Source organism: Pipra filicauda, unplaced genomic scaffold (genome assembly GCF_003945595.2).
Source record: "Pipra filicauda isolate LSUMZ 115617 unplaced genomic scaffold, ASM394559v2 scaffold69_size3009148_pilon, whole genome shotgun sequence".
NCBI lineage: Eukaryota > Metazoa > Chordata > Aves > Passeriformes > Pipridae > Pipra > Pipra filicauda.
Genome location: NW_024104864.1, coordinates 1,089,525 through 1,103,564, shown reverse-complemented (window position 1 = coordinate 1,103,564; position 14,040 = coordinate 1,089,525). Strand labels below are relative to the sequence as shown.

The 14,040-nt window shown below is 41.9% G+C and overlaps 1 protein-coding gene across 6 annotated transcripts in view; it reads right to left on the bottom strand.

Moving 5' to 3' along the window:
- GTF2E1 (general transcription factor IIE subunit 1) overlaps positions 1–14,040 on the bottom strand; it is a 76,801-nt gene that overhangs the window by 30,883 nt on the left and 31,878 nt on the right. For all 6 annotated transcript variants that reach the window (XR_003542328.2, XR_005566338.1, XR_005566339.1 and 3 more), the window contains exons 3-4: positions 6,286–6,487; positions 1,268–1,515 (exon numbers count right to left, since the gene is read on the bottom strand). Coding sequence is in view for 2 of the 6 variants with exons in the window: in XM_027730341.2 (XP_027586142.1) it covers positions 1,268–1,515; positions 6,286–6,487 (450 nt within the window). In the remaining 4 variants the exon portion in view is untranslated. The remainder of the gene's footprint in view (positions 1–1,267; positions 1,516–6,285; positions 6,488–14,040) is intronic.

The following is a 14,040-nucleotide window of genomic DNA, read 5'->3' as shown; positions in this document are numbered from 1 at the left end:
TGTTGCAACAGCAGTTTCAGGCTATTTCCACAAGTGTCCTCTTTGATCTCCAGTAGCGGAAGTTAAGCAGTGATGCCAGCATGCTATACCCACCTCCATGTCCTTCAGTGGCATCTCGAGAAACATTTATGCTGTGTATGCCAGAAGTCATCTCACAGGGTCAATTTAAAACTACAGGTGAATTGAATGTCCAGCAGAAAAAAAGGGCAAGAAGTCACCATTCCTGGTGAGTAACAACCTCTGCTACAGACTGCAGGAGGAGGCTGTTCCAATCATCTCACTTTGTTTAATCTATTTGAAAAATGTTTGGGGGTTTGTACACTTGAAAGGCATTACATGTGAACAAGATCTCTAGATATCTTCTGACCATTATATCACATTCATTTTCTTCACTTCTGCTATATCTACATACTCCACTTCTCTCCTGAGCACTGCACTAGTTCCAGGGTGTCATGCTTACACATGTGGTTCCCTTTTGCCATCTTGTCTTCCTAGGGCATCAACAGTTTCAGGCTATAATACTCAAGTGACTTGAAAGATTGCATCTATTGACTCAATCTTGTAAAAATCATAAAAAGTCTTCATTTCCTATTTTCAGTGTGTAAGCTTAAACAGCACACATACCAAAGCAGAATCTTTCTACTAATTGTTACAAGATCTTCACCATGGTATATGGACAACCCAACCTCAAGATGAATGAAAATAAATGCAAAGATAACAAGAAACAAACAGAAAGGAATAAACTCTCACCTGCCATGGTGATAGACCCTCCTACTGTACTTCCTGAAGCTTTAATTCTGAGTATTCTTGATATATAACACGTTTTGAGAAACAACTGGCAAGAAGAAGGTTGGGAATGTATAAATACTGCTGGTAGACTGGTAGACTTCAGAGTCACTGAACATTAATAAATGTTATTTTTCAGCAGTGACCTATTAGGGAGACAGCTTTCTAGATGAAACCAGAAGACCTTCATCTAGAAGCAATAAAATCTCAAGGTGGAAGATATAACAGTTAATTAACATTTTAGAAGCCCACACAAAATTCCATGGACAGCTCAGCTTTACTGACCTAGATTTCAATCCTGGACCTAATAAGTTGGGATTTTTTACATCTACCTACACATACGTGCTTTGCACAGAAGAGGGGAACAAACTCTGGAGTGTTGGGGGCAGCAGCTGTACACACAGAGGAGAACATGTTTTTGACAGCACTGTAAAGGCATTGTATAAGCAGAGCAGTACTTCTGCTCTGTGGATTTTCTTACCATCTTTGATTTCATCAGGGTCATAAGCCCCCTGCACCGTGCTCTCACGCAGCCAAATTGGTCTCTCTCTGGCTGGCTTTCCTTCACTTGCAGACCGGTTAAGATCCTCCTGGTCCTCCATGCTGATGACAACATTCTGGGTATACAAGTCCTCATATGATGGTCCTTTTGTAGTCCATGCTTCCCGATGGTGTCCACTTGCAAGGCCGGCTGCTGTCCCTGAACCAGCACCAGCTGCACGCTCTTTGCTACATGAAAGTCAAAGAGATAAAAACAGAGCACTCAGAACAAGCCCCTCCTTAGCTACTTAGCCCCTCCTTAGTCACTTTAACTATGATTAGTTATCTCCCATGATCTGCACTGAGAACTTGCATTTTCAGTTCTAACATCTCCTGTCAGGAATTTCTGCACCAGCTTGATAGTTTGGGAAACTCATAAATCTCTAATGGCAAACCCTACATAAGGCCATGGCAACATCCACCATAGACACTGAAAAAACGAGACAGCACTAGAGATGCAGATGCACTTATGCAAAAACAAACATAAAATTCCAGAATGCCCTGAAACAAAAGCCACAGCAGCAAAACACAGTCGAACAGCAGTCTGGTATTTGGAAAAGCCTTTTTTTGGCCTTCACACAGCAACCATATACTGCATTAAAAAAGCACTAAAGTTTAACTATGGCAGATAGTAAGCCCAGAGACCCAGCATGCTCAGACCTGTGAACTGTTATTAACCACAGGATTCAAGGAGTTAACTCACCAAGAAAAACACAACTCAAACCTTTGCTTGAATTGTGAGTGACAACACACATGAGAAGTCCTCTCCTGTGTTACATGGGAGATCTGTACTATCCACAGATACAGCCTTGGGAGAAGTGGGGAGTCCAGGTAGAGAAGAAAGATGAGAAAGCACCTTCAAACCAGAGGACTAGGGCTGGGCAAAGGAATTTGTATGCTGATGGTGTGCAGGAGGCGGCAAGACAGAAGAACAGCCTTCATTGTGGAAAAGCTGGAGAAGGAAAGGTACTGACTGATGCGAAGTGTATGGCAGTCAAAGCCTAGCCCTCCTTTGCCTCCTGAGAGGAGCTGCAGCCAGCACATTTCCCTCCAGGGCCCCTTCTAGCTCAGGAGACTGAGGGAGAAAAACATTCCTGCTTGGATCTGATTGAAAGAGGACATCAGGTGGAATATTTTCTGCACATGATGATGGCAATGAGCCCAAAATACTCTCTGGCCTGTGTTGCTACATATGCATAGATCAGGGAAAGCAGCTGAATGGAAACTCACTGGTCTAGGGGTGGGGAAAGCCAAATGTGACTGTTCCTCTACTTCAGAATATTTCATCTTTTCAGAGAAACAGATCTGCTGCAGACTGTACCCACCCTCAGACATATAATTTCAGTCATCTGACTGCCAGTGGTACTTAGGGCTTTTCATAAGTAACAGCCCTGTCTCAACTCCTCCTCTTGTCCAGAGCAAATCCACCAGGGATAATGAACGATGCCAGCTGAGCCGACAGTTGTCATCAGTGAGCACAGTTCAGTTACTGTTGTCAACTCAATGACCTTTACTCCAACCAGGAAGCTTAAAATAAAGTTGCAGTTGGAGAAGTCCTGAATAATATGCAGGTTTTTTTAGTTCAGCAAGGACTTACCCACTGCTGGATGAACTAATTCTGCTGGATTTTTAGGGGGAAACAGTGAAGGGAAAATAGACAGGTAGGTGAACATCTCTCTCCCCCAGATAAAAAACACTGGTGCTTTGTTCCACAGTTTGGATTGAGGGCTACTCACAGCCTCTCAGTAGTGATTTTGCTGGGCTCTGTTAGCAAAATGCTTCACAGCATCCGTGTTAGCATGTGTCCATACACTTAGCAGTTCTCTCCTGCAGCCAGCTCTGCTAGGAGAGCTTCATAGCAGCCTTGAATCTTGGGGCAGAAGGCTCATGCGCATGTGTTGCTTATATAACCTAAGGAACCACACAGAGACCTTCTTCCCAGCGTGTTATTTCAAGTGTTGGTACCTTTCAGCTCTCCAAGACAGGCGTGTGTTCTGTGAAAAGCGCCACTCTGCTTCCCACACAATAGAAATCTCTAACTAGCGTTTCCCTGACAATTTTATGTAATCCACTTTCCTCACAAGATGCACAATGCAGCTCTCCCCCAAGCTCTCCCTCCCCATGACTACAGCACGATAGCTAAATACTCAGTGCCAGGAACTACCCAATAATACTTTTTCACAGAGGCCCCTGTAACTGTGCTTGAAATTGACTTTTTTCCTACATGGTATCATTTCACAGAGAAACACTTATTCCATGACGTCAGGAATGTTGCAAAAATGAAAGTAACAGTTCTAAGAGACACCTACAGTACTAATTACTTCAAGTGATCAACTGCAATGTCCCACGCTGAGATGGAACCATCTAGACACTTGCTGTCCACTTTTGGAGCCCAGTGAGCTTTGCAAATGTGCCTCAGTTTACTGCTTTGTATCTTGAGTGACACTGTCTGTAGACATGAGCAACACCTTAAGACTACCTGAACAGGGGAATACTCCTTTCTGCAAGAAGAGAACTTACGTTCAGCAACTCTATTCCAAAGTACAGGATTAGCCACCACGGATCAGGCGCCAGGTGCATGAGCTGCCTTACAGGCAGCACAGAGCAGATGAAAGGACTGCACTCTTAAATCTCTCTCTAAGATCCATGATCTGCTTTTTCCTCACCTTGGTCTAGACTTCACATGGCCACCCTGCAGTCAGGAACTGTGACAGCTCAATGGCCCAGATGTGGCTACATTTGCTCTGTTACCCATCAGTTGTTTTATTCACTCTGACGGAAATCCCTTAATGAGTGGTTTAGCTACCTTTAAAGGCAACATAAATAGTCTTTGACATAGCTGAGGTATGGCCCACAGAAACCACACTGTGCAATGGGCAAACAACTTGAAATTTTCATCTCAATCCTGCCCAGACTATTAAGGTCTTGCATAACGGGGATAACTCTTTTTTTGCCATATCTGAAATAAAACACTTTTTCACTGTGCTGCTCTTAAGAGCTTCAACCTCACAACAGACAACCCATGGTTCCTGACAGCATGACCACAGAAAATTAATTCTGTGAAGATTTTCTGTTAATTGAAATCATGCTATTTTGACACAAGAAAATAGAGGGGTTATTAAAATCCGTAATTTTTTGAAAACCACAGAGAAGGGCTTAAGTAAAGCAGGTTTATTATGAAACCTGAGGGGCTAATTCATGCTTTGCCAAGATTAAGAAAATTAACAGCCTCTTAGAAAAATATAAATGAAGATCTACCCAGTTCCCCAAGGCAGGTGAATGACAGTTATGCAATGTCAGTGCTGTGGCTTAGAGCTCCTAAAAACTCTCCTGAACATACATAAGTTGCCTGTGTTAGTGCAAAGAGAAGATGCAGGCATTTTGTGACCTTTTCCGTTTGTTTCAGAATCACCAAATGTCAGTTTTGTCAACGATTTTAGACACTCAAGACTCCATAAAAACAGAGAGAATAAATAACCCAGGGTTTGGCACTTTGAAAAAATCTCACAGCAGTGCTTCCATGGAATTAGCTGCTTTGAATTAATAAGAGTTAATAAATAATTAAATCATTGTATGTACTGAAGCAAGTTGTGTTCAAGTAAGCATTTAAAAGGCTGCCTATTTATTTTGTCATTCCTTTCACAGAGTAATTAATCATTTACAATGTTTTTTAAGTATTTAAGAGTCAAGTAAGTGGGCGCTGCTATTTAATCATGGGACTGCACCAGGCTTCTGCTGTGATAATTTCCTGTACACAAAAGGGGAAGACTGAGAAATTACTCTCTTTTTGGTAGGGTTATCCCAGTTCTACTACTTAAACTACAGAAGAGAGATTTTAAAACAAAGTCTAGTGATTCAGCTTGGGTATAAAGGCTTCAAGGATTCCCCACATCACCAGACATGCTGAGCAACCTTGGGAAAATCTCTTCCATTCTTTATATTGCTTCTGTTTTTCTATCAGAATGATGAGGAAAAATAGCTACTTTCTTGGCTAGAAAAAGCCTATGAATAGACAAAGAATTTTTATTATATTAATTAGAAACTGTCTAGCATGAATATATGAGGAACATTCTCTCTCAAGGTTAGCCTGAGAGAAAAAAAGTGTATTCTGCTCGCTCTCCCATTAACTAAAGCCAAGCACCTCAAGGCACTGTGGGAATGCATCCCCTCATGTTACATTTTTTCCCCCTGTGTTAATTAATTTTTTTTTTAAATACAGTGAAGTGCATCACATTTCACCAGAACTGACAGAACTGACAGCTCCCCACATCTTTCTGCATTATTTAAACATCATCTGTTTTTGTACAGCTAGGAATGTTCTGGAAGAAAGTGTCATTTCCATAGGTAAGAACATTTTAAGGAGTTTTTGACTCCAACATGGTTTCCTCCCGAAAAGGTGTGTAACAAGTTGGGGAAAATCAGAAGAAAAAAAACCCTTATTACAAGTAAAGTCTTCAAAGTAGAATATTGTAATATGTGGATTTGAAGTAAAAGGTGTAGACTGCAGACAGCTTAGTTTCAAAAGCCGTGTAGAAGCAAAATAAATAGATGAAAGATAAGCGCTTGAGAGAAAGAAGACAGCATAGATGGCACCTTCAGAGTTTTGTCAAGGGGCTGCAGTTTGCATTTTTTAAATACTGAGGCAAGGCCTTGGTATCCATACCAGCCGCAGCACAGCAAGCAGCAGGCAATTCAGGCATCCCACCTCACAGAAAACTACATGCAGGAAGCTGACCAGAAGAACAGCCATCTGCCTTGTTTAGTAAAAAATGGTTACAGCCCTTTGTCTCCTTATAAACCACACATTCCTTGGGGAATCTGTTAGTTTCTTGCACAGTTGGTGCTGAACAAGTAAGTCCTCAATGCAGCCAGAGACTGCACAAGGTTTAGGAAAGCCCCACGGAGAGGAGCACACTACAAGGAAGCAGTGCAGTGAGAGAAGACCAGGCGGGTTCCCACCTCTGCTTCAGGGCAGGAATCTCTGTGGGTTCTGGCTCCAGGATTTCATAGGCTAAGTTAACGTCTTCCGTCTCACGAAGCAGCGCATAGATGGGCTCAATCTGCTCATTAAATCTTGCAACGAGTGTCCTTGCATCCTTTTTGGGCATTGCCGACTCATCTTCTTCCACTTCAGTCTCACAGAAGGTACAGCGGAAAGTTCCTAAAACGAGAAAAGTTGCTCAGTGTTGGAAGGAAACAGCAGGCCTGGCTCTTCACACAACCTTCCCAACAGCAGTGCCTTGCTGTTTCCTTAGCTTGATGCTAAGTAGCTGTTCTCCCCCGAAAATCCCTTCCCACACATGGTGTACCTGGTTATTATTTAAGCAGACAACAAAGCAAGCATTTTGATACCATCTAGTGATACCCAGTTGGGTACAGTTTCTCGCTCTGAAAAGCCCGGATGGGCTGCAGTACCTCTATGGAGACATCTCCTAATCTCTCTCCCTCTTTCTTGCTGCACATTTTAAATGTCAGCTACGACTGGGCTGTGATAAAAAGCTATACAATATCCTCTAAGGAGTTCAAATATCGTCCGTTTCAGTTGCTTGCACTGGTATCTCCCTGGCCACACCAACAGGCTCATTTCCCAGTGAAACAGTGTAATTTTACACTGCACTAACCAGCCTGCAGTAACTGCTCATATAACCATTGTCACTCTGCAAATACTGCAAAAAAAAAATGGCTTCTCCTTCTGTTTCAGGGCCAAAATAGGCAAAATAGTCATTACTGCAAGCAGCAAATGCAAAAACTTATCCCACCCAGCTCCCATATTAACTTTTTAAAATTAAGAATGGTAAAATAAGAATTGTGTGAATGGCAATTAAGAATAAGCTTGTTTTACAGACCTCGTCAGGACCTATAAAAACAGGTCAAACATAAAGGCAATTGAAATGGCTGCATGGCAAAGCAGTTACAACAAACCTACTGAACTCCTGCACAGCCAGCTTTTTGGTTTCATTGCTCCATCTGTGAGCAGGACCCTTGGGGCAGTACATGCACAGTAGGATCTTACCATATGGTCTGCTATGAGGGGAGCAGCACAGTGTAATGACTTAGTCTTGCAAGTGCTGGACTGAGAACATACCACTGCCACCTCAGAACATTACATATAGAGTGATGCTCACAGGCTTCTCGATTTCTCTTGCCTGTGGGTGATATTTACATTTATCCATTCTGTGACACCTATGCACATCTAGCACATCTCAATACTCCAACAAAGAAATGAAAACATCTTTTTATCTACAGGGAAGCCTGAGGATAGGCCCTGTCATGGAAATGGTAATCTCATGTCTAAAAATCAGAATTAGAATCAGTATTGAAGCCTGCTATTATCACCAATGCTACGTACAAAGACAGTTGAAAAAACAGGGTTTGCCCAGAGCACTTGGGCATAATGTAATGAGACAGGCTGGCAAGCCAGGGCTTCTGGTATCTTGGTTCGCTGCTTACACAGATTTGCTAGTCTTGTGACTTCATTTTTCAGCACACCACCTTCTCTGCCTATAATACAGCGATAAAAACAGACCTAACTTCTTCAGGGACAGCTGTGAGGGCTAGACAATGCTTGCACACTTCTCGGGAAGCATAGAAAAGCTCTGTTTACGACAGGAGGTAGATCTCTTGCCTCTCACCACAGTCTGCAGAGATGCAGTTTTCGACCTTGACACCATCTGAAGTAGCTTCTGTTCATTGTCACTCAGAAATTAATGCATGTTGTGTATGTGGCCTCTAATATGTACACATTTCCTGCAATAAACCCTCTCTTTAGAAAGTTTGTCTTATCGACAAGTAAAAGCTAGAGGACCCAACAACAGCAGTATGCAAAGTAAAAGATAAATGGATAAAGTGCTCTTCTCTCCCATCCAAGCATGAAACACTCTGCTTATGTTTTCTCCAGGCTGTAAAAACTGTCCCTGTTGATTCAAAGCTGTACATTATATAAGCTAGCAGCCTGGAAAAAACTGAAACCAAAGTTTGGTCCCCTTATCCCACATCTGAGGCTATTGATGTGACATAAATTAAATCAATTTAAAATAATTAGCACATCTCACTGCCCATAATGGACTAAGGGAGCAAACACAGGTTAATGAAGAAAACACCCCTCTTTTTACAACCCCCCCCCGTAAGTCCTGTTACATGTTCCTGAGACGGCTCAGACTTTTCACGCTTCCATCTGTGAACCCCATGAGTATCTGCTAAAGATTAAGATCATAGGGAGAACGGTTCCAATTCAGAGTACTAAAAAATCAGAAAGTAAATACAGCTCTAATGAAACAGAACTCCTAAAGCTATCATGGATTTGCTGCAATTTCCACCCCTCAGGGTTCTTAATAAGTAAAAAAAGTTAATAGATGAATTATGTAAAGAATCTGGGAATGGGTGAAATGACAAGCTTCCTCCATTAATATGCTGATTTTTTTCAAGGTGATGCAGCATTTCACAATAGGCATATGTGATTAGAGAACTGGGAAGCTGCTTTGCCATGGGAGATGGCATTTACATGTTGCAAACCTCTTTTGTTAAACTTTTAAGAGGTCACAAAATGTCACCAAAGCTTTTATGACATGGCACATCACATCAGCAGTGACACACGTTCCTTTCAGATATGAATTGCATGTGACAAACATGAAGTGGAAGCCGTCCAAAGGCTAAAAATGGCAATGCTTCCACTCCAACTATGCATTTCTTCCTTCAGCCCTAACACAATTTATAGTTTTTCAATTCAAACATGCTGCATAAACCAGGACAAATAGATATCCTGGAGCAGAGAGACACGAGGTTTTTCTGCATCTCAGAAATGCTAATGAAGAGCACATACATCCCCTCCTTTCCACACGTGCTCAGGCATTCAACAGACCTCTCTGGCTGCACGCTAAAAACCAGCCATCTGAAAGAGATCTCCTCATGTTCCCAGACTCTCCAGGACAGATACGCTGGTAATCTGGCTCCCCAAGGCTTACTAAGATTAAAGCAGTTCAAACTCTGAAGTACGGGGCCAGAATATTTAGAGATAATTCCTAATGACTTGATTTCACTTCAGAGAAGGAAAAGGTTAACCACCTACACACATTGAATGCAGGATGTCCAAGTGTGCATGCTGCATCTGCTACAATTAACACATTTAACTGGCTACAGACTTGAGCCTGAGCCCAGGCCCTGCTCACATCCTTCTTAAAGGGTTCAAGTCTCATCTCCTGCCCAACAAGGTGTGTTCCTTCCACTCTGTCCTTTGGGATGCTGTTCCAGACTCTCCCTACTCTCTTAAAAATTATTTAATTTTCAACCTCAACTTATTCCCCTTCATCTCAAACCTAATGACTGTTGTGTCAAAAACTGTATCTCAGCTCAGCCAGCTTCTATCTTGTAGGTATATTTAAAAACTGCTGTCTTACTCATCTCATACTGGCCCATTTTGCAAGGCCACACATTTTTCTCTACCTTTTAAAACTGGTCACCCACTCCTCTAGCAGTCTTAACAGTCTCATTGGGCCCTTTCTCCACTTGGCTCTCACCTTTCTGCTGTGGAGATGGAAGTATAGAAGTGTCCAGATGGATTCTCCCAATAGCCCAGTGGCACTAGTGCTTCTCTGATAGCCACCGAGACCTTTTAAGATCACAGAGTAACAAACCATGAAAGCAGTCTCAATTATCACAAGATCTAGCAAAGCTTCCAGATCTTTCTCCTTTGTAGTTTCCAGCTGATGAACTCCATGTTTATAGCAGACATTTGCATGAGATGCTAGGTATGTGACACTGTACTTCAGAGTATAACCTTTCAGCTCCTTTTTATTCCTCCAGCCTTTATCCTCATCCAATTCTTTATTCTTGACTGCATCACAAAACATTAAGCTAATTTATTTTCAAAATCTCCCACAACCTTCTTTTAGAAGTAGCATTATTACCATTACATGGAGAGTGAGCTAAGGCACAGATGGCACAATTTCAGAAGTATCTGCTGATTTGAGCAGTACTTGATTTGAGATGCCTAAGAAATGCTTTTCTGAAACTTCTATTTGAGAACAGAGCATGAAGTATTTTTACCAATCTTCTTCCAGGCTCTAGAATTGGGCATCTCAGTTAGGTACAGTTAGGTACAACACCTAATGATAGCCTTTGAAAAGTTTAGCTTAAAATGGCTAGTTCAGCTTCACACAAATTCAGCTGGCCTGGAGGATCAGATCACATTCCTGTGGCTACTACAGCCATTTTCTTCAAGTAATCCCCTGACTCTCACAGTGCATTTTTCCTTCTTCTTCAGCAAGCCAGACAAAAAGTGCCTTATATGCGCACAACTCCTCTCTCTCATTGAGCAAAGCATACTTTGGGGTGGGGGTAGAGAATCATGTCATAGAGAAAAAGTTACAGGATGCACAAGCAGCTTTAGTTTCAGCACTCCCTAACGCTGAGTGCTTCATTTGATGTTAAAATGAGAGTATTAAGACCCCGAGGAAAGGATGAGAGTTTCCTAGGTTCCTACCAACAGGAAGCCAGACGAATGCCTCCCACAATGTGATGTTGTGCCAACAGCCATATGGTTCATTTGCAGACCTGGAGCCCTCAGTTCTGCACAGGCCTCCACCTGGGAAGATGACGACCTGCCCGTTCTGCAGGGGGAGCAGGATGCCTTGCCAGCTTGCTTTCTGGTAACAAAGGGAGGATGAGAAGGAAAACAGCTTTGGTTCTGCTCTAGCTTCTTAAAAGAGAAGTGGTTTGTGGGAACCTGTTATCCTACCCACTAGCCCCATGCCTGAGGTTTTCTACTCAGCTCTTCCCATCTGCTCCCATCCCAGTTCTGGGCTTTTCCCCTCTCTGATGATCCTATTCTCCCTGCTAGCGAGTCTATCTAGTCCTGCTTTCTCAGCCTGGGCTTTTCTCACTTCTCAAACTTCTCTGTCCATTCTTTTCCTGGGCTTCTTTTTCCAATTTCAACCCCTCCCCATTCCCATGCCTCTCTGCCCCCAGCTCTCAGATCAGTTAATTCTGCTTCTTGATTTGAGCCCTGGTCATCAAACTAATTTCCTGTTTCAAGCCAGAGAGATGGAAGATCTTTTCACAGCACAACCTGTCATTCAGAACAGTATTACACAGGCAAAAGAATACACATTTCTCTGGTCTCCCCTACTTTCTCATCAGCTCATTCTTCAATACAACCAGATTTTTTTTTAATTCAATTTTCCTAAGCAATTTAAATTTAGTCAGATGCACAGAATGAGAAAAACTCAGCATACAGTAAGTGTTTGACAAAGTTTAGAACAGAACAAAAATCACAGAGCAATTCCTATGCCTGCCCTCCACAAACGATCCAAACTCATGTAATGGAAATACTTAGCAAACTATGTAATAGACAGTGCTATCGGTACAAATTATAATTAACTTCTCTTCATTTCTCATTGATTTTCAAGATTTAGAGGACTATTTAAAACAGCACCTAAAGGCATGTCTCTCGTGAATCACTAAAGACACAAATAGTAGGCCATGTGGCTACAACAGACCTGGATCATTAGCTAAGATAACATAATCTACCTTAGGATATAAGGATACTTACCTACTAGAAATAGGAACCTGAGGGGTTAAATTGAAGCAAATAGAGTTTTAATGATCTTAATGGACTGAGCTAGTAACAGAGCTAATTGTTAAAACAGCTGATTGTTAACTGGATTAATGATAGTACAGATAAGACAGTAGGAGCTGTTGTTCCTTAGTGATGCCCAAACTTAAACAGACTTCTCTGCCCTCATCAAACTGTTCTCACTTTCTCAATGAGAAAGCAACTCTGTGTCTGAGTGGAAAATGCACTCCTGCCACATAGAAAGATGAGTCTCCTGTCAATTTTATCAGGTAGTGCTTCCCTGGCCCCATCTCTCTTCCTCTACTGGAAACCTATAGACCTAAGTACATTCGTATTCACATTCAACTTCCAAAAATGCAGCTGCTTTAAGAATAGAGAAATTCACCAATATAATCTGTCTCCTGAATACCACAGCAATATACCATTCTCTCTTGCAAGTGTTTCTACACATGCTTTAAAAGAGCTGGTTACAGAGCACAGTGAGTTACATAAAACATAATGTCACATCTCATCTTTCTGAAACAGGTTTCATGGTCCACTGGATCTCAAGCTCTTGGGGACCCTCCACAGACCAGGGCTGACTGCAGTACTCTCTCTTGAAATGTGACACAGAAAGTGCAAGTTTTTATATTAGTCCTGTTTGGGAAAGCCCAGAGCAGACCCTGTTGTCAGAGCTTCTTACAGTATGAAAACAAACACCAGACCATGTGTAGAAAGTATCAACATTTTGGGAAGATTCATTAACCCCACTTCTGGAATAAAACATCCAGCTTTGCTATTGCAACCCAAAACGGATCAGGTTCCATCCCATTCGCTTTAAAATTTCTAACTGTAGAGAAGATAAGGTATATTGCGATTGAGATGAGTAGCCTTGGTCAGAGCAGAACACGTGGGTGATCTCTGAAAGCAGAGAACTGAAAAGCACCCAGGACAGCGCTGCCCGGAGAAGATGGTCAGCGCAGTGGCTGTATCTTGAAGCTGAGTACACAGCACCTTGCAAACAGCACTGCACCCAAATTGTGGCACTCACCGTAGGAGGCCTGAGCAGATGTGAACATGGACTGCTAAATACAGCACCCTACCCCCAAAAGTGACAGCTCGCCTAATAACAGGCTAAGAAAGTACAGTGTCTTCTCTATCCCTCTCTTCCTTTTCTGAAGAGGCACTAACTACCAGGTACATATGATTAGGATTATGGGCAGGAGGGGCAGCAACGACCAATACTACAGGCTGCCTGGCATATCCTATTATCAGATTCTACACTGAAATTTGCTAAACCATCTTTTATATCACGATTCTGCCTCAGAAGAGTGAGGAAGTATGTGGAGTGCACGTTTATAAAATGTCAAGCACGGCAGTTCAGCTAAAAATGGGACTAGGAACAAATACTGTAACTAATATTGTTAACTGAAGAGAGATTTTCATCTCTTTATGAATTTTTCCATAGTATCTGAATACCTAAGAAAATTGCATTATCTACTGTTTACAAATGGGATCAAGACTCCACAATGAAGGAAAAAAATTCCTTTTAACTTTATATGCCCCAAATCTAGATCCAGTTTCTCTCAGGTCTGTACATATTCTAGTACAACTCTTACTGAGTTAACAGCTATGAGATTGATACTTCTCAGTATCAGACCATAAGGTTTTAAGATAGGTTTCTGTAAATTGAGGAATGAGCAATGGTTGTTCACCTGCAAACAGCTTGCTTTCCTTGACCTGCTGTTCGATACGAAATGGGACTGTATGGTGGAGACAGAAGGAAAAAATCCAGGTTCCTGGGACAGCATTCAACTCTCTAGCATACATGTGTAACAGGTTTGGGAAGCAGTCATACATATATACTTCTACCCTCCAAATCAGCCTTTGAAAATGGTTGATTGAAAAAGCTTTTTCTAAGTGCAAAACCCAGTGTTTCATCATACAATTCAACACCATTTCATAATACATGCACACCAAGATCCAGTTCTGACTTTTGAGTACCTGAGCCTTAATAATGCTTCTTAAGTATTTTTCTTGTTTAATATAGATTCAGAGTATTGAATTGCCCACCAGGTATCAAACAGAGAGTAAACATTTCATTTGGGATAAATGTCAATCAGTTTCCTTTCAAAGCTTCTATTATCGTGATATAGATGTAGCAG